This window comes from Chlorocebus sabaeus, chromosome 12 (genome assembly GCF_047675955.1).
Source record: "Chlorocebus sabaeus isolate Y175 chromosome 12, mChlSab1.0.hap1, whole genome shotgun sequence".
Lineage (NCBI taxonomy): Eukaryota > Metazoa > Chordata > Mammalia > Primates > Cercopithecidae > Chlorocebus > Chlorocebus sabaeus.
In genome coordinates, this window is record NC_132915.1 from 80294613 (window position 1) to 80317983 (window position 23371).

Here is a 23371-nt window from a genome sequence, read left to right on the forward strand (position 1 = left end):
TATGTCCATGGGTGTACATTATTAAGATCCCACTTGTGAGAAAATGTGGTATTTGACTTTCTGTGTCTCAGTTCTTTCAATTAAGATAATGGCCCCTAATTTCATCCATGTTGCTGCAAAAGACATAATTTCATTCTTTTATATGACTGAATAGTATTCCTTGTACATTTTCTTTATCCAATCATTTGCTGATGAACACTTAGGTTGATTCCATATCTTTGCTGTTGTGAATAGTGCTACAATAAATATGAATGCAGCTATCTTTTTAAAAATAATGATTTATTTCTCTTTGGGTAGATACCCAGTAGAGGGATTGCTGGATTGAATCGTAGTTCTATTTTTAATTCTTTGAGAAATCTCCATACTGTTTTCTATGGAGGTTGTATTTATTTACATTCTCACTAATGGTATATCAACATCCCCTTTTCTCTGAATCCTTGCCATCTGTTATTTCTTGTCTTTTTAATAATAACCATTCTGACTGGCTGCTTCTCATTATTTTCAAATTACTCAATTTCTTTCGAGTTCCATCCAAACCTGCACTTTCGGCCCAGGTCACCTTGAATGGTGGCTTATAAGATAATTAGGGAAAAAAATGAATGTACCTGGCTTAAGGTCAGAGTTAGGAGAAAATCATGAGTAATTAAATATGATCTTTTCAAAGAAATGAGTGTTGCTGCTGCTATGCTCATTGTTGAGGAAGTATAAGAAAGTGATTCTGATGTAACTTTGCTGGCAAACTTGAGATATTATAAGTGTGTCCACCTCTTTGGACATCTCTTACCTGGAGAACCCATAAAGTATGAGGATATGCTGTAAAAATGTACTGATAATTTTAATAATTGATTTTTTAAAAATCCCTTGATTACAAGCAAATATTTTCCTCCTACATATACAAGTGGCTCAAAATTTATCAGTATTTTCTCTTGGTAATAGCTTCTATTTCTATATTAAACTAATCATCATATTAATCTGAACTCTTCACTAGAGACTCTTAAAGTTGTGTTTAAACAAAACGAAACAGAGACAAGATCTTTACATTTATAGAATAGATGCCAATGTACTTGTCAGGTTAATTAGAGTAAATAGAAAAATTATGTACACATACACACATTAATGTGGGACTTTTACTTCAATTAATTTTTATGAAGATGATTACTTTTGTGGATATTAAAACATATTTACAAATATAAAAATGGAAAAGGAAAATGTGGTACACACACACACATACACACAGTGGAATACTATTAAGCCATAAAAGGAAGGAAATCCTGACATTTGTAATAACATGAATGAATCTGAAGGACATTATACTACACGAAATAAGCCAGACACAGAGAGACACATAATGTATGATTTCACTTATATATGGAATCTAAAATAGTCAAACTCACAGAAGTGGAGAATGTAATGGTGGTTGCCAGGGGCTAGAAAGGGGAGGAGTGGGGGAAATGGGTAGATGTTGGTCAAAGGGTTATAAGTTATAAGTTATAAGATGAACAAGTTTGGGGAATCCAATCTACAGCATGGTGACTATAGTTAACAATACTGTATTGTATACTTAAAATTTGCTAAGATAATAGATCTTAAATGTCCTCACCACCACCTAACTCCTCCAACAATGGTAACTACGTATGGTGCTGATTATGTTTATGAATTTGATTATGCTAATCACTTCACAATGTATACACGTATCAAATCCATCACATTGTACATTCTTGAATATATATAATTTTTTGTCAATTATACCTCAATAAAGCTGGAAAAAATAAAATAGCCACTCTCACTGACAATGCATACAATTTTCTATTTCATCCCACATTTGCTAGCATTAGTTATTAACATTAAAAATAAATCTGCTAATCTGAAAAGCAAAAGGGTTTCCACTGTTGTTTGAATTTGTGTGCTGTGTTTGTGAGGTGGAATAGTTTCTCACATACATATGAAAATAAGTTTATTGCATTTCTCTGGTGGGTTGTCTGTGTTCTTGAGCTTTATTAAGTTTTTTATTCCCATTTATACGATAAAGGTAGTATAAACATGATTACTTGGTCTGTCATAAGAAATTTGACAACATTTTGATTATAATTTTTTGAATGACATCCAGAACTCTTAATTTACTTATGCTGTCAACTCTGCTCACCATTCCCACAGTGATTTTACTATAACGTCTAGGTCTTTAATCCTTCAAATGTTTGAGAAAATTAACTCTAAAGACAATTTTTATGGTTTTCATATCAGTGTTTACTTCACAATCCACCTTGAATTTATTTTTATGTGCTAAGAATTCAAACAAAAAGATTTTCAAATTTTCACTAATTGTCTAATACCAGTCACTCAATATTTTTCTCTCTTGCTTTCTAATATTTTATGATAAACATTTGACTGACTATTGAGGGTTCATTTTTTTTTTGGAAGGTTTTCTTGGTCAGTTATGAGTTTTTTTTTGTTTGTTTGTTTTTGAGACAAAGTCTTGTCCTGTCACCCAGACTGGAGTGCAATGGCAAGATCTCGGCTCACTGCAACCTCTGCCTCCTGGGTTCAAGTGATTTTCCTGTCTCAGCCTCCCGAGTAGCTGGGATTACAGGCTTGTGCCACCAAGCCCAGCAAATTTTTTTGTATTTTTAGTAGAGAAGGGGTTTCACCATGTTGGCCAGGCTGGTCTTGAACTCCTGACCTCAAGTGATTCACCTGCCTCAGCTTCCCAAAGTGCCGTAATTACAGGCGTGAGCAACTGTGCCTGGCCACTTGTGAGTTTTTAAATAAAATATTTGAATTCATATGTAGAGATTATCACATTGATGCTTTTGTGATTCTTGTTTCAGCATATACTATTTTAATTACTATAGCTTTTTATTATGTGTTAATTTTTAAAAAGATATTTTTCATTGTTTTTCTCTAAAATATTTTAATTTTCCACTTTGCTTTTGTTTGTAATAAACATTAGAATAAATTGGTCATGATCTCCCCAAAAACCCAATATGGCAAATATAATTGGAACTATATGAAGCTTTTAACTTTATTTGGAAAAAAATCACACCTTTAGGACATACAGTTATCTCATCCAAGAAACGGCATGCTTCTCCATGAGCTGAGCATTGATAAATGTTTATAGGTATATTTTTCTAATTTTCTTCCTTGAGACTACATACGTTTCTTATTTGTATAACCCACATGTATATATTTGCTGATATTGTGAGTAGAAGATTTTTACTATATTCTGTTTATAATATGCAGGGAAGCCCTTTTTTTTGGTATGTTTATCTGGTTCTCATCGTTTACTGGACTCAGTGCTTCTAATGGATTTTCATGCCTTTGAGTTTTCATTCTACAAGATATATTATTATATCTCCTGCCAAAATGAAACTGTGACAATTTTCTCATTTCTATACTCTTTATTTATTTCATATATTATAGCTCTGGCTAGAACTGAAGAATAATACTCAAGGTGAATGGGAATAGCTATTTTGCTTTGTTTCTGATTTTAAAGTGAGGCATGTAGTGGTTCATAATAAGATTGATTATAATTGAAACATAAACTTGTATGGGACACTTACTGCTTTTTTAGAAATTTAAGAATGTGCTGAATTTTACCAAATGCCTTTTCCATTTTTATTGCTCTTACGCATTTCATATGGTATTATTGTAAAATACCATCTGCCTGTCAAGTATTTTAAAACATTAAATTTGCTAAATATTACCTAGTGTTAGATGTAGGTCAAAAATGCAGAAACAGTAGAGTAGGAAGTTCATGAGTTTTAGAGTAAATCAGGCTTGGGGTTCATTTGGCTTTGCCATTTATTTTAGATCAGTTATTTGACTTCTCAGAGTTTCACTTTCCTCATCTATAAAATAAAGATAATCATATCTCAGTAGAATTGTTGTGAAGATTCAAAGAACTAATCTCTTTAAAACACCTACTGCAGTGTGTAGCATGTATTATTAGTTGTTCAAAAACTAGTTTGAAAGTTAAATTATATGATTTACAGTTCATTTTCATCTTTGTTAGGTTTTTGCATCAGAGTGGTATTTGGTAAATATCTGGCAAATATTACTCAGTTTGTCATCTTTTCCAGCTTGTGGGATAGTTTATATAGCATGGTGAATGGCTCCCCCTTCAAAAATTTACTACAAGATATATCTGTATGAAAGATTTTTAAATTTCTTTTTAAAATTTTTGTTTTCCTACACTGGTCTTCTCTGCATAGTATGGAAGATTAAAAAATAATATTCTTCAACTATTCTTAGTATCATTACTCTGTGACTCACATTTCTAAATAGTATTATTTCCACACCTCACTTGTATGGTGCTTTACTTCCTTATATTCTCTATATGCCAGGACTACTTTGACTTACTGTGAAGATATAAACCTTTCAGCCTATTCAAAGTAACCCAATACAACCTCCACTTTGAAGGTATACTTATTTAGTAGGTACTTTCAGAACTAAGTGTTGTTTCCAATTGTTTTCTTAGCTTAATTTTTTTCTGGTACTATTTTTCTTATTACTCAGATTTGGGGCTGTATTTTCTCTTCTTTTCTTTTTGAAATAGGGTCTCACTTTGTCACCCAGGCTGGAGTGAAGTGGTGCGATCTCGGCTCACTGCAGCCTCGACCTCCCAGGTTCAAGCAATCCTCCTGCGTCAGCCTCCCCAAGTAGTTGGAACTACAGGTATGCATCACCATGCCCAGCTCATTTTTGTATTTTTTTTTGGTATTTATTATTTTTTAGAGATGGGGTTTCTCCATGGTGCTCAGGCTAGTCTCGAACTACTGAACTCAAGCTATCTGCCCACCTCAGTCTTCCAAAGTGCTAGGATTATAGGTGCAAGCCATTGCACCCAGCCTTTTTGACTGTATTTTTATGTTTTTATGATTATAAATGACAAAGGTTAACATGGTTTGGAAGTTAATGGACTATGAGTAAATTTATTGGAAGGCAGACTCATAAGCATGTAAGACTGGTCAAGAAAGTGAATGTCAAGAGAAAGAAGGAGGAGTCAATGGCTGAGGGATGCCTATGGTAGTGAAGAGAACCACTAGGAGAATCAAAATCTTTTTCATCTTTCTGCATTCCTCCATGGTGCTACAACACACTCCAAGGCCTGTGTGGAGCAGTTTTCCCAGAGGATGGAGGCAAGTTGATTGAGTTTCCTGTTTTAAAACAAAATCTAGGGTTTGAGTTTATTTTCTGAAGTCTGGGGAAGTCTTCATCTTGGTACAAGTATTGTGATAGAGGTAGGTGACAGTGAGGACTGAGGGGCAGCTCAGCTTTCTCTTAGGTGGCTGCAATTCTCTTTTGCAGGTGGGACCAGGAGTACAGCTCTGGGGAACGTTTCCCATTTGCCTTTTTCCTTCTCTTTCCCTGTCTTCCCCTTCCCACCTCCTTTCTCCCAAAATAGTGAGTTGTGAGATTACCAGTCCAGGTATCAGCTCTCTGTTAATCTTCCAGTTCTTGCATTTCTTATTCCAGCCATGAGAAAGAAGGCTAGCACTTTCATTGTGAACCAATGTCATTATGCTGTTTCTCCACATCCACGAAGTTAATGCCTACGGCTTTTCAAATGTTGAGAAAAGAATTAGCCAGGCTACCCTAAGTACCAGGACATAATTATGTGGTGGAGAGTACTAGGTCCAACAGTTACTGTCTGATTCAGTGAAAGAAAAAACTTTTTTTATTACACATATTGTAAAGAAGATGGAACCAGAATGAAGGGGTCTCCTTTATTGTAAGGGTTCTCCCATGTGATGCCAGTGGCACAGATGAAAGATCATGAGTCCTCTCTATGAATCCCTTGGCCACCTCATAAAATGGTACTATCCAGCAAAATATTATTTAGTAGCAAAATATATTTTAATTGAAAAATCATTTTAAGTAACTGAATAAAAACATGTACCAGGAACTTTCCCAATAGACAGCAGAATATGTACATTTTGTGAGGGTAGAGCAGCATCTATTTAATATAATTTTTATATAGAAAATACAGGCATATTTAAAAATGGAAAACATGTAAGAAAGTATGTCACAAGGAATAACAAAATATATCACAAAATTAAAAAAGTAACCCCAAGTAACAAGTTTACTAAACAAGACCCAGCACCATGTTGGACTTTCTTTGCATAAGTTCCAGGATGCCTAGGAACTACCAAGGAGAGATGATCCTGCTTTTGGGAGAGCCAGCTGGTCGTGCAGTGGTTAAAACCCAGTCCTCCTTTTCCTGGAAAAAAAAAAAAAGCAACCAAATAGATTCAAAAGAAGAAATTGAACTGAAGAGCTAACATCTCTTTAGGGGTTGATGAAAACAGGATTGAAAGTCCCAGATACCTGGGCATTATCTGTGATGTTTATAGGGATGGGGGTCATTCTTTGAGATAACTAAGAGGCATGCAGTGCTAACTTATGGAAAGATCTCAGAAGCATCAGACCTGAGTTTTAGTCTTGATTCTGCCACTAGTTTTCTATCTTACAATTCTCTTTTCTGTAAAATGAGGGGTTTGGACCTAATGAACTTAAAGGTCTCTTAGTCCACTAAGAATCTATGGTTTTTAGTTATGGTATTTGCTTAGGATCAGTTTTCTGAAGATGTGCACAGAGGTCAGAGGAAACACAATTTCCTTCTGAACCACTGAATTATCTGGGAAAAAGGTCAGGTCAGTCTTATTTATCAATACAGAAGGTTAAACATTGAGGGATTTAATGGATGCCATAAGGCATTTCTCTACCAGCTGACAATCATGCCAGGAAATTGCTCCATCTGTTAACAAGCCTTTACTGAGCAGTGATTTTTGTGCCTGTACAAGGCACTAGGCATGTGTTTTTGTTTTTTAAAACAAGATCTTACTCTGTTGCCCAGGCTGGAGTGCAGTGGCACAGTCTTGGCTCACTGCAACCTCCGCCTCCTGGGTTCAAGCAATCCTCCCACCTTAGCCTCCTGAGTTAGCTGAGACTACAGGCGTATGCCACCATGCCTGGCTAATTTTTCTGGGTATTTTTTGTAGAGACGGGATCTTCCTATGTTGCTGAGGCTGGTCTTGAACTCCTGGATCCAAGTGATCTGCTTGCCTTGGCTTCCCAAATTGCTGGGATTACAGGTGTGAGCCATCACAGTCGGCCCAGCATACCAACTTTAAGGCACTCAGTCTCATAGGAGAGAAGGAAAAAATTATACGGTAACATTTATTGTTTCTTTCTCAGAAAAGCATTCTCCCCCTCCCACTTTCCCTTCTTCTGGGAATTGCCAGACTCTCTTCCCTTTTACCCAGTTTTTTGACAAAATTACCCTTTATGTTGGTACAACATAATCCAACCTAGGACAGTTCATTGATTCATGCTTGGCCATTGAATCAGTCTGGACCAACCAGAGTCCTGGATTTTTAAACTGGGACAGTGTACTATGTCTCTGGATACCGTATGGTGACATGTAAAAAATTCTGTAAGAAATTTTGTCCTGGCCGGGCATGGTGGCTCATGCCTGTAATCCCAGCATTTTGGGAGGCCAAGGTGGGTAAATCACCCGAGGTCAGGAGTTCGAGACCAGCCTGGCCAACATAGTGAAATCCCATCTCTACTAAAAGTACAAAAATTAGCTGGGTGTGGTGGTGCATGCTTGTAGTCCCAGCTACTCAGGAGGCTGAGACAGAATTGCTTGAACCCAGGAGGAGGAGGTTGCAGTAAGCCGAGATTGCACACTGCACTCCAGCCTGGGCATCCGAGTGAGACTCTGTCTTTAAGAAAAAAAAAAAAAAAAAAGAGAAATTCTGTCCTTCTCTTCCATGTGAACCAAACAGAAGAAAACCATTCTGCAGCAAGACAGAGGATGGAGCAGACCCTGGAAGAGGTGGTGACATGGGAGGTGGAGAGGCACACTTGGCTTTCACGTCCCTAGTCTGGTCCTCCTGATGCTCAACCACTCCTTTGTCTTTGGGTTCCATACAAGGTCCCTCTATTGTGATGATAAATCCTCTTCTTTGCTTAAACTGGTTAGAGTTTTAACAAAAATTACAGTATACGGAGGAGGAACCTGCCTGGTCCTCTGGGTTCCTAGTTAGCCTTCCCTTGAATGTGGGCTACACCTCTCAGCTTAATTTGCCATTATTTTTCTTAGATGCCTACATCAAACTTTTGCATAAAAATCTAGATCTTGTTTTTCTTATTAATGTGTATTATTTTCATACAAGCTAATAATTATCCTTTCCTCAATCAAGAAAGAACTCCTATGGACAGGTTTTAAATCACGCAAACTCTCTCTGGACTTCCTCTTCTTTATCTCAAAAATGAAGAGGTTGAAATATAAAATCTAATATTTATAAGAAAGTACTAAATACTTTTTTTGAGTCACTGTTTTGTTTTTTTTTCTCTTTTATTTCCTCTTTATTTGGCTCTCATTTTCTTAAATTCAACTCTGCTGTCAGGTAAAGGTATAATCTTGGCAGCTTCTTAATGTATTTGTCCATTTCAAATTTGCTGTTTAGGGTTCAGTTTATTTTTTCTCTTTTTGCAGAGATGGCATACACTTGAGATGATGTGAGGAAATTCACTGGCATTACTGTAATTGCTTTTTTTATATTTGCAAGTTGACTTTGACATTCCAATCAAAATAACAAACCAGGAAATGAAAAATAAAAGTTGTTTTCAGTTAACTGAATTTTTCTCACTTTAAAAAATGAATATGGAAATACCCATTTGTTTTTAATGAGTCCTATATGATGGGGGTAAGTGTACATAATACAAATCTAAGTGCAGGGATGTATATTGAAAGTCTTAAAACATAGCTGATAATATTTCAACATTGCAACATTGGTGAGGACAATGTTTGAATGTTGAAAATATTTTATCTATGGTATGGCACAATATGGCTGATGATTTTCCTGATGTTTAAAAAGATATAAATGATCTTTTAACTATTTTTCCCTTTGACTTATTTTTGTGATAGTATTTTTAAACTATAATATGTATCTGGTCAGAAATGAGAAACCAATGAAAAAACGTATTTTTACATAATCATTTTGTAGTCAATGAAATGCTACGTATATAAACACTAAAATATAAAATAAAAATATTTTACTTAAACATTTCCTATCAATTCGATTTTTATTGTAATGAAGAACTTAAACATCCATTGGGTCATTTTCAATAAAATATATTGTCTATTTATTTTACATCCTTGCATCTGTAGGATGCAATCTTCTGTTCAAGAAGATGATTATTTATTTATATAACCCATTTTTTCTTTTTTTTAATTGCAAAAAATGTGGAATGCTTCAAAAATTTATGTGTCATCCTCTGGCATGGGTCATACTAATCCTCTCTATGAAGTTCCAGTTTTAGTATATGTGCTGCTGAAGTCAGCACAAGACTGCTTAAGTTTGAGACATTCTTGTTTTATTTGTCAATCCTGAACTAATATTTCTTAGCTTTGGTTTTAGTTCAAATTTAGAGAGCATGTCTCAAAATGGATATTTTCACATACAAAAGACTTACAGTCAAACTAGATAGAGATAACTTCTGGCTTTTATGACAATTTACTTGAATTTTAGAGTCTTCATGTTACAGGTGAACATTAGTTTTTGGTTATCTTACCTGGAACAGTTATGTCCCGTCCAAGAAGAAAGACAATGACATCGGTTTGGTCTTACACATTTTCCACCATTTAAGCAGGGAGACTGGCAAACAGCTGGAATAAAAAAGCCCACACATTTATTTAATACTTAGCAATCCTGACAATATCCATAAAGGCACATAGGATAAGATTTGCCTCTATTTCCTGCAGCAGCCACTGCTGGTCTTCATATACCGTTAGCATTATCCATTTCTGCTGCTCTGCTTGACTTCACATCCTTATGTGGTACTACCTCCCTTTTTCCTTCCAAGCTGGTCAGTTTTTCACATTTAAGTCCCAGATTAACTTCTATATACTTATTGAAGGCTTTGCTGATCACTCCAAGTCCACTGATTTTCCTCTTCTCTAATCTTTTTTTATTTATGCCACCAATCTGACACTTTGAGCATTTTGAAGTATAAATTTTGTGTGTTCAATTAGCTTGTACATTTCTTCCTTTTTTAAAAATTTCTTGCCACTGACTTGAAGCTCAAGACTGTAAATTCCTCAAGGGAGTTAGCATTGAACTCTATGATTGACTGGGTGATTAAGTCAGACGTCAACTTTTATGACAATAAATTAGGCACAAGGATTGTCTAAAATAACAGATGATTCAACATCCCTTTGTGTTTGGCGAGGAGACACATTTCACGGTGTCAGCTTTAACTGGAATTACAGAAACTGGTTAGCCACAGATAAAACCCTGAGAGGACACCGAAAGATTTACTATCTAGGTGCCTTTCTCACAAATCCATAATCTCATAACCAAACTCTTCATCTGCATACCTTTGTTAAAAAACCTGAAGATGCTGAAAATTCATCATGACCTAATACCAGCAAGTGTAACATATCAAAGAGAAAGGAGAACTCCTTGTAGGAAGGAAATAAAATGTCTGTTGGGAGAAAGCTGGAAATAAGAACCATTCCAATCCCTGTAGCACAGAAAGGCAGGCTCTTTCCTGGATGAAAAACTCCTTTTTGGTGAAATATAAGTAAATGTCATTTCTTCAGTCATTCATTCATAAAATATGGAGAAAATGTCTGCTAAGCAAGTAGCAGGCACTCGATAAGCACTGGTCCTTGTCCAGACAGAACAAGAGAGAGGACAAGAAGTAAAATACGCCTTTCCCCTTGGGGAGCTCTCTTGGTAAGAATAAGAGCTGGCCAGCAGAATGCACTTATTAGCAATCTCATGGGAAAGAAAATTATGAAACAGAGCAGGATTAAAACAAGCAAAAATAAAACTCAGTAACTGAAAACAAACTCTCCATAGTTTCTGCTTGCTGATATAAGAACACATTACTCCTTTTCAGGACTATGCTGATTTAGCAGTGCCTGACTGCACTAACAAACTAGTCGTTACTTTTACTTCTTTGTCTAAAAACTTAATCCTCCTTCCCTATCACATCGGTGGTCCCAGTGTTCATTCAGGGCCACCTTTTCATGTCGTGTGTCTTCTGCAGTCTTATTTTTCCCCCCATGAGTATTTTTCAGTGATGACTTATAAATCTCTATCTTCATCTAAATGAATTTTCTGAGAACCTAAACTATCATCCAACTGCCTATCACTCCCCTTGTATGTTTCACAGTCCCCTCAAACTCAGTGTGTCCATACTTAACTCCTTATGGCTTCTCCTGGCTTCTCTATCTCAGTAAATGGCATCATCTTCCACTCCAATGCCCAAGCTGGAAACAGCTTTTACTCTTCCAAGTAGTTTTGACTCTACGTGGATTCTACCCCTCACAATAGATCTGTAACCAAGTAGCATTGATTCTTACTCTTTACTGTCTCTCAAATCTGCTCTTTTGTGGTTGTTTCTCCTGACTTCATTAATTCTTGCCAATTCTGCTTTTACAGCCCCCTCAACGAATCTCCCTATTGTAAGTCTTGCTTTCTTCCACTTTTCATACTGCTGCCAAAATCAGTTTTCTAAAAGAAAATCCGATCACATGATTTTCCTGCTTAAGATCCTTCAGTGGCTTCTGTTGCTCTCAACACATAATTCAGCATCTTGCACTTGGCATGCGATGCGTTTCCTGATCTGATGCTGCCCATCTTTAGAGCTTCATTCCAGCCACTCCCCTGCATTTCCTCTATGGCTTTGGTTATACTTTGCTGAACACACCTGTGTATTTTGTGATTCATGTTTTAGCTGCCACGATTTTCTTCTGGTGACTCATTTTGTTTCTCCTCTGAGTCTATGCTTGCGAAGCTTTTTCTGAACTTTGACATTTGGTTAATTTACCCATTTTCACTGTTGTCATAACCCATTTTATAGATTTTGATTAGCCTCTATCTTAACATATCCGAGTTATCTATTTACAGGCCATTCCGTATCCCTTCCCCTTTCCTAGATTGAAATTCTGGAGAGCAGAAGCCCCTGTTTTATATGCTTATGATATGCTTAGTACTTAGGGGTATAAATAGGATCTATGCTGAGGTAGCTGCTGTAAGATTTGGAAAAACAAAGACCATAGTCAGTGTCATTAAGGAGCATATTATTAGAGAGCTAAGGTGTAAAAGAAAGTCACATAAATCAGATCCATTTATTAGCTTTAAACTGCATGATTATAACTAGTTGTGTAACATTTATAGAAATGGAATGTTAGAAAGTAGGTTATTGTGATATTGAACAAGTTTTGAGATCAGAGGAAACTTAGGCAGGACTTGGGGGTTGAGTGAGGCTAGAATAGGTGGAGGAAAGAGGCAGATCATGTGCACATGTAAGGAGACTGGGGAGAACAGGCTGCTTGCAGGGGTAGTGAGAAAACCGTCACTGCAGAGCACAGTGTGTAACGGTAGGATAAGAAGTGAGTTGTGCTTCAGGTGTGCTGAAGCTGGCTTATGCAGTACCTCGGAAGTCAAAAGAATTCAGGGTGGATGTGGAGACTAAAATAGAGAACCATTTTAGGCTCTTAAACGAGGGCAAAGACATGCCAAAGTAGTACACTGATGATGTTCAGTCTGGAGGGACATGGTGACGAGAAGGTCAACTGGGCCATGATCCAGAATCTTTTACTGGCTGGTGACAGTGGTGTGGAGTAGAATGTGAGGGATGCTGAGCAGGAATGAGCAAAAATAGTGATGGTGCTGTAACCTCAGATGAAAGGGAGGGTGAGTCAACAGTAATTCATTCATTACTTGCACCAGTAAGGTACCCGGAAAAAAGCAAAGCTTGTTTATAGATGAGCAGGAGAAACGTGGGTAAATATCAAAGCTGATTTTTTATAAACAAACACTATATAGACTGCTTTCAGAGTCTCAAATAAGGCCTTCAAATTCAGCCTCCAGAACATTTTTCCTTCTCTACCTTCATGAATGGCTCAATTTTGGCTTTAAGTGGGTTGATGACTGCCTGTCTGCTTTTGTCTGTAACGGTACTTTTCAGTCTCATTTTTCTGGTTTACTTATTAATAGTGCCTCTTTTACTCTCAAAAATGTCCTGATTTAGACGCTAAGTTATATGGTCTTCCCAGTCTTAGGGTTCATGACAAGCTCTGGTGTCAGGAAGCCCTGTCTATACTTTACATGCCATTTACATTTTACTCCACTGAGGAAGTGGTATAAACATTGTTTATAGGCAGAAGAGTGGTATGTCAGAATTAATACTTAATAAATATAGCAAGTCCTATTTTTTAAATGGTGGCTTAAAATTTTAGGACATTAGAAAGATATTTTGTCATTTTAAATTGAGTTATTTGATATTTACTAAAAATACCTACTATATTTGGGCACTATGCTAAGCACTGGAGATATAAAGCTGATAAAATCCTTGCCCTCAGGTGGCGTATAATCTAGTGGGGGAAGGGATAGATAATCAAGCAAATGAACAGATGCCAAAGTACAGTGGGCCAAATGCTGTATTTGAGGTCCGCAAGAGGTGCTAAGAGGATGTTTGTTACGAATCAATCAATTACCATTTGTTACTGTTGTCCATGATAAGAAACCATCTCTTTGATGAGTTTTGTAATTTTTTTCCTTTTTTCTTTAAACTTTTCTTTAACTTTTATTTTAGGTTCAAGGGTGCATGTGCAGGTCTGCTGTATAGGTACACTGTGTCACAGGTGTTTGCTGTACAGATTATTTCATCACTCAGGTACTAAGCCTAGTTCCCAATAGTTTTTTCTGATCCTCTCCTTCCTCCCACCCTCTACCCTCAAGTAGGCTCCAGTGTATATTGTTCCTCTCTCTGTGTTCATCTGTTCTCATCATTTAGCTCCCACAATTTAGCTCCCACTTATAAGTGAGAACATGTGGTATTTGGTTTTCTGTTCCTGCATTAGTTTTCTAAAGATGATGGCCTCCAGCTCCATCTATATCCCATGGTCTCGTTCTTTTTTACGGCTGCAGGGCTGTTACTAAAAAGTAAAACAGTAGGCTGGATGCAGTGGCTCACTCACGCCTGTAATCTCAACACTTCGGGAGGCCAAGGTGGGTGGATCACTTGAGGTCAGGAGTTCAAGATCAGCCTGGCCAACATGGTGAAACTCTGTCTCTACTAAGAATAGAAAAATTAGCAGGGTGTGGCAGCAGGTGCCTATAATCCCAGCTACTCGGGAGGCTGAGGCAGGAGAATCACTTGAACCCGGGAGGCGGAGGTTTCAGTGAGTCAAGATCACGCCACTGCACTCCAGCCTGGGTGACCAGAGTGAAACTCTATCTCAAAAAACAAAACAAAACAAAAAAACAGATGCTGGCGAGGTTGTGGAGAAAAGGGAACACTTATACACTGTTGGTAAGAGTGTAAATTAGTTCAACCATTGAGGAAAGCAGTATGGCGATTCCTCAAAGACCTAAAAACAGAACTACCATTCAACCCAGCAATCCCATTACTGGGTATATACCCAAGGGAATAGAAATCATTCTACATAAAGGCACATGCACGTGTATGTTCATTGCAGCACCATGCACAATAGCAAAGACATGGAATCAACCTAAATACTCATCAATGGTAGACTGGATAAAGTGATTTTTAAAAAAATTTTAACTTAAATTGTATTTATGTATAACCTTGTTCTTTTTAAAGAGTAAGCATGAATTTAGTAATTTAGTTTCTTAGATATTAAAATAAATATTATTCTGAACCTCTGTGTAATGTCTTCTCTATGCTCTGCAAAATGAAGCAGATGACATAAAGAAGACAGATAATTGAGTCGACTTAGATGCTATTCTTTGGCACATGACTGGGAAACCTGTTTAGGCAACCATAAAATTCAGTGTTGAGACACCAATCGAGGGATCATCTTGAGGAATTTTTCAGAAACATCAGTACTTTTTCACTTTACCACCACTTCTGAGTCTGAGTCATACTCTTCAATGTCCTCTGGAGTTTCACGGGACTGTGCCACCAAGAAAACAAACCATGAAAGAGGCCTACCTATATGACAGCGAGACCCCGTCCAGCCAGGTGGGCAGTCACACTGGTAAGGGGCCACACAGCGACCTCCGTTCAGACAGGGAAGAATGCAGATTGCTAAAAAAAAAAAAAAAAAAAGGGGGGGGGATTGAAATGGCATTGATCAAAATATACATCTCAGATAGGTTCAAGAGTTCAGAAAACATTTTGCAGGAGTGAAACCTTATATGACTCACTAAATAACTTTCCTGCATGTGCTTTGCTTATTAATGAGTATCACTGGGAAAACACAATCAGGAAAGTAAGCCTGGATTCTTAGCCAGATATAATGACTGTAAGGCCAAATCCACTTTCAGTGAAGACACTCGGCAATCAGTGTCTGCAAAGTGCTTTGCTTTAACTCTTCACAAAATAAGCAGAACGGTCTCCATTTATTATAGTTTCAAATTTCCATTACAAATTATATAACATGTTCTAAGAGGATTTGGCTGCCTTGAGGCTCTCTTCCTGTCTTGAACTAAATGTGAGAATGGGAATCAGATGGGCTATAACATAGGGTTGGAGTTTGCAACATTTTGGTAGCAATGGGACAACACACCCTTTATTTCCGAGAAGCTGAAGCCTGATGGTGACTGAATGATGTTTCCCCTACACTGTCTGTGACTATCATTCCTCCTCCTAGAAACAACAGAAATCTTTAAAGAGGCATAGTCTGTTTAAAAGATGTGAGATTGTTGCCTTGCTCCTCAAAATCAAGTTCCCTAACCAATAGTCTTGGCATCACCTAGGAGTTGGTCAGCAACGCAGATGTCAGGTACCAACCCAGATCTGCTGATCTCCCAGATGATCTGTATGCACAGCAAAGCTTGGGAAGCCCTGGTGTAATGAAGGAGGGCAGGCATACGTTCAGTGAGCCAGGCCAGCTAAGCCAGCCAAGCCAGGCCTGTCATGAGGTACCCCAAAGTCAATGCTCACTAAGTCTTTGGACTCTTGACATAACAGGTTAAGTCTGTGAGCTCTAGGTGAAATGGAATGATTGGGGTGAGCTGGAAGAGAGAAGTGTGATGTCTCTTCTTTTTTAATCACTTGAGAATGCTTGTTTTGGTGAGTTATTAACAGCCTAAATTTATTTCCGTCATACATTTTCCTTTATAGATTAGTTGAAAAAGTCACACTTAAAACATTTTAGTCTCTTATAAAATTTCTGCCCTTTAGGAAAAACTGGTATAGACCAATGGCCATCACATGAATCACTCTTAGTGGTTTATATACACTGCTCCCATTGAAATATGAAACCATTTTATCCTTATATATATTTTAAGATATTGAAATAAAGTGTATTTGAGACATTTAAAAAGTTTAACATCACTATCTATACCTCTCTGGAATTTCAAATTCAAATGTGTTTCTATAAGGATCAAAATTCTATATTAATTTACCAAGTATGGATATAGGAGTGCCAGCTTTCCTTATTTTCTTAATTAGTATAAACCATTCTTAACAACAAAGAGGAAATGGTGAGCTGCAAATATTACCTGCAAAGTACATGTTTTGCAGTGGTGCCCGTTTATACCAACTGTAGCAATGACTGACATAGCACATAGTAGACCCTGAGTTAAGGGAAGAGGATGGCTTGGAGACTTTACAACAAGCTCCTTCTCAAGAAGACTTTTGCAAATTTGTGCCAGGGAGCATGTGAAGATGACTTTAGATGGATCTTAATAACAGTATTTTCAAAGTCATGAATATTTTAGATCTTCTGCAACCTATTGACACGTATGTGCACTGTTTGGTGTGGACAAGGACTTACAGCAAATGAATTCTTCCCAACACTACAACCATTTCCTGGTAACTCCCCTCAGGTGGGAGCATCCATGCAATTTGTCAGGACACAAAATAAGATCTGAAGAGCAACTCACGTTCTTCACAGAGGCGCCCCATCCAGCCCTCTGGACAGGAACAAGCATTTGGGCGTTGGCAGATGCCCCCATTCTGACATGGGAATCGACAGACGGCTGGAAAAGAAGCAGGATGGGTCACAAATGTAGGGAATTATGGAAGGGAAGGAGTCAGAAAATAGGATTGCTCCTTTATATTTCATACTATTTCCTTGAGTCAAGCTTTCAGGAAGAGAAATAAAAATCGAATCTCAACAGGAAATTTCAGTATGTGGAGAAATACAGCATTATATTGGCTGCTATTATTGCAGTTTTCCCTGTAGCTTTATTAAGGTATAACAAATAAAAATTGTATATATTTAAGATTTACGACCTGATGTTTTGACTTATGTATAGATTGTGAAATAATCACAAGTGAGCTAATTAGCACATTCATCCCCTCACATAGTTATTGTTTTCTTTCTTTTTTGTGGTGAGAACACAAGATCTATCCTTTCAGCAAATTTTCAGTATACAATACAGTATTGTTAACTACAGTCACATTGCTGGACGTTAGAACTCTAGAACTTATTCATCTTGCATAACTGAAACTTTGATACTTTGACTAACATCTCCCTATCCTTACCCCGCTTCCAGCTCCTGGCACCCACCATCTACTCTGCTTCTATGAGGTTGACTATTTTAGATTGCACCTATCAGCAAAATTGGGCGGTATATGCCATTCTGTGTCTGGCTTATTTTATGTAGCATGATGTCCTCCAGGTTAATCTATGTGTTGTAAATGGCAGGATTTTCTTCTTTTGTAAAGCTGAATAATATTTCATCGTGTCTACCTATTTTTATCTACATGTCTATCTAATGTATCTTATCATCATCATCCTAACACACACTTTTTTTAATCCATTTATCTGTCAACAGATATATTTATGTTGTTTCAATATCACACACACAACACTCATTCTGACTTTAGAATTTAAGTGAAGTCTGGGATATTCCTTTAAGATGTCCCCCTTCAGCAACTCTCTCAAAAGGCTCTACATTCTCTTACATCCCATGTATTGATGATCTCACTTCTTATTGTTGTTGTCAGACAATGAATCCTCTTTCTCGTGCGATAGCCCCTGTTTCTTTTGAGGCTCATGCCATTCATCCATTGACTTCCTCAATATTCCTTGCCTCACCAGTTATTAAAGTCCAAATCTGAACACTGTTTATGTGGTCAACTCATCCAACAACTCAATTATTCTTTTAGTTCCTTGGTTATATCTGTGTATACTAGCATACTTCTTGACTTTTAGCAAATATTTGTAGAATGAATGAAATAATTATTATGATGTATAAAAACTATATTTTATTAGAAAAGTGTAAGTTTTAGAAGGACATAATACTAGGGTGCCTCATTACCTCTTTCTGTTTTGCAGAATTTCAAGCACAGAACCTCAGAGTTCTATGTGCTTTTAAAACTCAAACCATAACATTAAAAGAAAATGACACAGTTGCTAAAAGAAATTTTAAAGCCAAGGAAAAATAAAGCAGCATGCATATTAATTGTTGGACAAATCAGATTTTCTATACACATTTCCCTGCAGTTTCACTAAGAAATAACCATGCAAATATTTCCTTACCTCTGCAAATAGGAGGTGATGTCCACGTTCCATTTTCTAAACAAACACTCCTTAGGGAACCCTCCAACATGTATCCACTGTAACATGAGTAGGTGATCATGTCTCCGTATTGATAATGTACGCCTCGAGCAATTGCATTTTCTACGTGAGCTGGTGGACCACACGAGATTTCTACAGGAAAACAAAACAACAATTAAGCTTGTGCTATTAACACAGATTGAGAACACAGTCTCATCTCGCAGAATGAATTAATTTAAAGAGCAAAAATAAAATACATAAGGGAAACATTTTCACCTACTTCTCTAGAACAGTAAGAACTAAAGAATTAACTGCTGCTGTTGAGAAAAATTAGACATATAAAGACAAAAGGTTTTTTGTTTTCTGATTCAAATGTTGAAGGAGAGTCTATTTTAAACCTAAGGAAATCAGTCTGTAGGACACCAAGAATTAGCTCTTGTACCTTGTCAGATAACTGGCTGCAAGAGACTTTCAGAACACGATGCTTGTTAAATGAGGAGAGAAAGCACGATGATTGTAGTCTACTGTTTCAGAGTAAAGATCATTAATTGTAGTACTGCATATTGTATCAGGGCTATTTTGTTAATGCCTAGAACAGTGCCTAGCATGCAACATGCTCTTGAAAATGAGTCAATGAATGAATATTGTCTCTAGTCTATAGATGCTCAATGAATACAACTTGATTAGGTTTATGAAATTCAAGGTTTCATGTTACTTTTCTTCTTTTCAATACTGTAAAAGAGTGACTTTCGGCTGGGCGCGGCGGCTCAAGCCTGTAATCCCAGCACTTTGGGAGGCCGAGACGGGCAGATCACAAGGTCAGGAGATCGAGACCATCCTGGCTAACACGGTGAAACCCTGTCTCTACTAAAAAATACACAAAACTGGCCGGGCGAGGTGGCGGGCGCCTGTAGTCCCAGCTACTTGGGAGGCTGAGGCAGGAGAATGGCATAAACCCGGGAGGCGGGGCTTGCAGTGAGCTGAGATCCGGCCACTACACTCCAGCCTGGGCGACAGAGCAAGACTCCGTCTCAAAAAAAAAGAAAAAAAAAAAAAAAAAAGAGTGACTTTCTGCTTTTGGGATCTGTGTTAGATTAGATGATAATCCTCTCTTTTTAAAAGGGACATGTGATGTATATTTAAATAGAAATTTTTATAACTGATACTGTTTTGAGAATTTTACAAGAAGCCTTAAGATAATTAGAATTATTCCATGGTGGGGCACAAGGCAAGGGCTAGATTGTTGTCAGGATTCTAATCAGAATCTAGTTTGTTCAACTTTTGAATGAAGAGTCCTTATAAGTTGGCTTCCAAAAGGTCACTTTGTTGTCATAATACTACCAAAAACTTGTTAGGGGAGATAATGAATTTGTATGATTTTTCTAAATTTTTTTCCCCTCTAAGGTGGACAAAATACCTACTATGCAACAGAAATCAGAAGGAAATAAATGAATTATGTTTACTGATTTGCATATGTTGAACCAGCCTTGCATCCAGGGGAAGAAGGCAACTTTTTTTTTGATGTGCTGCTGCATTTGGTTCTCCAGTTATTTTATTGAGGATTTTTGTATTGATGTTCATCGGGGAAATTGGCCTAAAGTTTTTTTTCTTGTATTTCTGCCAGGTTTTGGTATCAGGATGATGCTGGCCTCATAAAATGAGTTGGGCAGGAGTCCCTCCTTTTCAATTGTTTGGAATAGTTTCTGAAGGAATGGTACCAGCTACTCTTTGTACCACTGGGAGAATTCAGCTGTAAATCTGTTTGGTCCTTGGCTTCTTTTGGTTGGTAGGCTATTTAGTACTGCGTCAATTTCAGAACTGGTTATTGGCCTATTCAGGAATTCAACTTTTTCCTGCTTCAGTCTTGCAAGGGTGCATGTGTCCAGGAATTTATCCATTTCTTCTAGATTTTCTAGTTTATGTGCACAGAGGTATTTATAGTATTCTCTGATGGTTGTATTTCTGTGGCATCAGTGGTGATATCCCCTTTATCATTTTTTATTGTGTTTGATTCTTCTCTCTTATTAGTCTAGCTAGTGGTCTATTTTATTACTTTTTTCAAAAAAACAGCTCCTTGATTAATTCATTGTTTTGAAGGGTTTTTTGTGTCTGTATCTCCTTCAGTTCTGCTCTGATCTTGGTTATTTCTTGTCTTCTGCTAGCTTTAGGGTTTGCTCTTGGTTCTCTAGTTCTTTTAGTTGTGATGTTAGGGTGTCAATTTGAGATCTTTCTACCTTTATGATGTGGACATTTAGTGCTATAAATTTCCCTTTTAACACTGCTTTAACTGTGTCCCAGAGATTCTGGTACATTGTCTCATTGTTCTCATTGCTTTCAAAGAACTTGATTTCTTCCTTAATTTCATTATGTACCCAGGAGTCATTCAGAAGCAGATTGTTCAATTTCCACGTAGTTATGTGGTTTTGAGTTTCTTAATCCTGAGTTCAAATTTGATTGAGCTGTGGTCTGAGAGAATGTTATAATTTCAGTTGTTTTGCCTTTGCTGAGGAGTGCTTTACTTCCAATTATGTGATAAATTTTAAAGTGCTGTGTAGCAATGAGAAGAATGTATATTCTGTTGTTTGTGGAGAGTTCTGTAGATGTCTATCAAGACCACTTGATCCAGAGCTGAGTTCGAGTCCTGAATATCCTTGTTAATTTTCTGTCTCGATGATCTAATATTGACAGTGGGGTGTTAAAGTCTCCCACTATTATTGTGTAAATGTCAAAGTCTATTTGTAGGTCTCTAAGAACTTGATTTATGAATTTGGGTGCTCCTGTACTGGGTGCATATATATTTAGGATAGTTAGTTCTTCTTGTTGAATTGAACACTTTACCATTATGAAATGCCCTTCTTTGTCTTTTTTGATCTTTGCTGGTTTAAAGTCTGTTTTGTCAGAAACTAGAATTACAACCCCTGTTTTTTTCTGCTTTTCATATGCTTGGCATTTTGTGTCTTTCAACTGGGGGCATTTAACTCATTTATATTTAAGGTTAGCATTGTTATGTGTGAATTTGATCCTGTCATCATGATGCTAGGTGGTTATTTTGCAGACTTGTTAATGTAGTTGCTTCATCTTGTTATGATCTTTGTACTTCAGCGTGTTTTCTTTTTTTTAATACTTTATGTTCTAAGGTACATGTGCACAACACGCAGGTTTGTTATATATGTATACAGGTGCCATGTTGGTGTGCTGCACCCACTAACTCGTCATTTACATTAGGAATATCTCCTAATGCTATCCCTCCCCCAACCCCCATCTCACAACAGGCCCCGGTGTATGATGTTCCCCTTCCTGTGTCCAAGTGATCTCATTGTTCAATTCCCACCTATGAGTGAGAACATGCGGTGTCTGTTTTTTTTGTCCTTGTGATAGTTTGCTGAGAATGATGGTTTCCAGTTACATCCATGTCCCTACAGAGGACATGAACTCATCCTTTTTTATGGCTGCACAGTATTCCATGGTGTATATGTGCCACGTTTTCTTTTTTTAAATTATACTTTAAGTTCTAGGGTATATGTGCACAACATGCAGGTTTCTTACATATGTATACATGTGCCATGTTGGTGTGCTGCACCCATTAACTCGTCATTTACATTAGGTATATCTCCTAATGCTATCCCTCCCCCTCCCCACTCCCCACAATAGGCCTCGATGTGTGATGTTCCCCTTTCAGAGTCCAAGTGATCTCATTGTTCAATTCCCACGTATGAGTGAGAACATGCAGTGTTTGGTTTTCTGTTCTTCTGATAGTTTGCTGAGAATGATTGTTTCCAGCTACATCCATGTCCCTGCAAAGGACACGAACTCATCCTTTTGTAGGGCTGCATAGTATTCCATAGTGTATATGTGCCACACTTTCTTAATCCATTCTGTCACTGATGGACATTTGGGTTGATTCCAAGTCTTCACTATTGTGAATAGTGCCGCAATAAACATACGTGTGCATGTGTCTTTATAGCAGCATGATTTATAATCCTTGGAGTATATACCCAGTAATGGGATGGCTGGATCAAATGGTATTTCTAGTTCTAGACACTTGAGGAATTGCCACACTGTTTTCCACAATGGTTGAACTAGTTTACAATCCCCCCAACAGTGTAAAAGTGTTCCTATTTCTCCACATCCTCTCCAGCACCTGTTGTTTCCTGACTTTTTAATGATGGCCATTCTAACTGGTGTGAGATGGTATCTCATGGTGGTTTTGTTTTGTTTCCTTTATTTTTTTGATTACTTTTTATTTTATTATTATTATACTTTAAGTTCTAGGGTACATGTGCACAATGTGCAGGTTTGTTACATACGTATACATGTGCTATGTTGGTGTGCTGCACCCATTAACTCGTCATTTGCACTAGGTGTATCTCCTAATGCTATCCCTCCCCCCTCCCCCTTCCCCACAATAGGCCCTGGTGTGTGATGTTCCCCTTTCTGTGTCCAAGTGATCTCATTGTTCAGTTCCCACCTATGACTGAGAACATGCAGTGTTTTGTTCTCTGTTGTTGTGATAGTTTGCTGAGAATGATGGTTTCCAGCTTCATCCATGTCCCTACAAAGGACACGAACTCATCCTTTTTTATGGTTGCATAGTATTCCATGGTGTATATGTGCCACATTTTCTTAATCCAGTCTGTCACTGATGGACATTTGGGTTGATTCCAAGTCTTCACTATTGTGAATAGTGCCACAATGAACATATGTGGGAGTGTGTCTTTATAGCAACACAATTTATAATCCTTTGGGTATATACCCAGTAATGGGATGGCTGGGTCAAATGGTATTTCTAGTTTTAGATCCTTGAGGAATTGCCACACTGTTTTCCACAATGGTTGAACTAGTTTACAGTCCCACCAACAGTCTAAAAGTGTTCCT

At 37.4% G+C, this 23371-nt stretch overlaps 1 protein-coding gene and 1 non-coding gene across 2 annotated transcripts in view; both read right to left on the reverse strand.

Annotated features, from left to right (window-relative positions):
- Nucleotides 1-6177: 6177 nt before the first annotated feature.
- SVEP1 (sushi, von Willebrand factor type A, EGF and pentraxin domain containing 1) overlaps nucleotides 6178-23371 on the reverse strand; it is a 226247-nt gene continuing 209053 nt past the window's right edge. The window contains exons 44-48 of the mRNA XM_007968447.3: nucleotides 18479-18649; nucleotides 16875-16970; nucleotides 14977-15072; nucleotides 9580-9673; nucleotides 6178-6217 (exon numbers count right to left, since the gene is read on the reverse strand). Coding sequence (XP_007966638.3) covers nucleotides 6196-6217; nucleotides 9580-9673; nucleotides 14977-15072; nucleotides 16875-16970; nucleotides 18479-18649 — 479 coding nt within the window. The 3' untranslated portion in view covers nucleotides 6178-6195. The remainder of the gene's footprint in view (nucleotides 6218-9579; nucleotides 9674-14976; nucleotides 15073-16874; nucleotides 16971-18478; nucleotides 18650-23371) is intronic.
- Nucleotides 9245-9351, reverse strand: LOC119619255 (U6 spliceosomal RNA). The gene has a single exon (XR_005235661.1). It is a non-coding gene; the product is annotated as a U6 spliceosomal RNA (small nuclear RNA).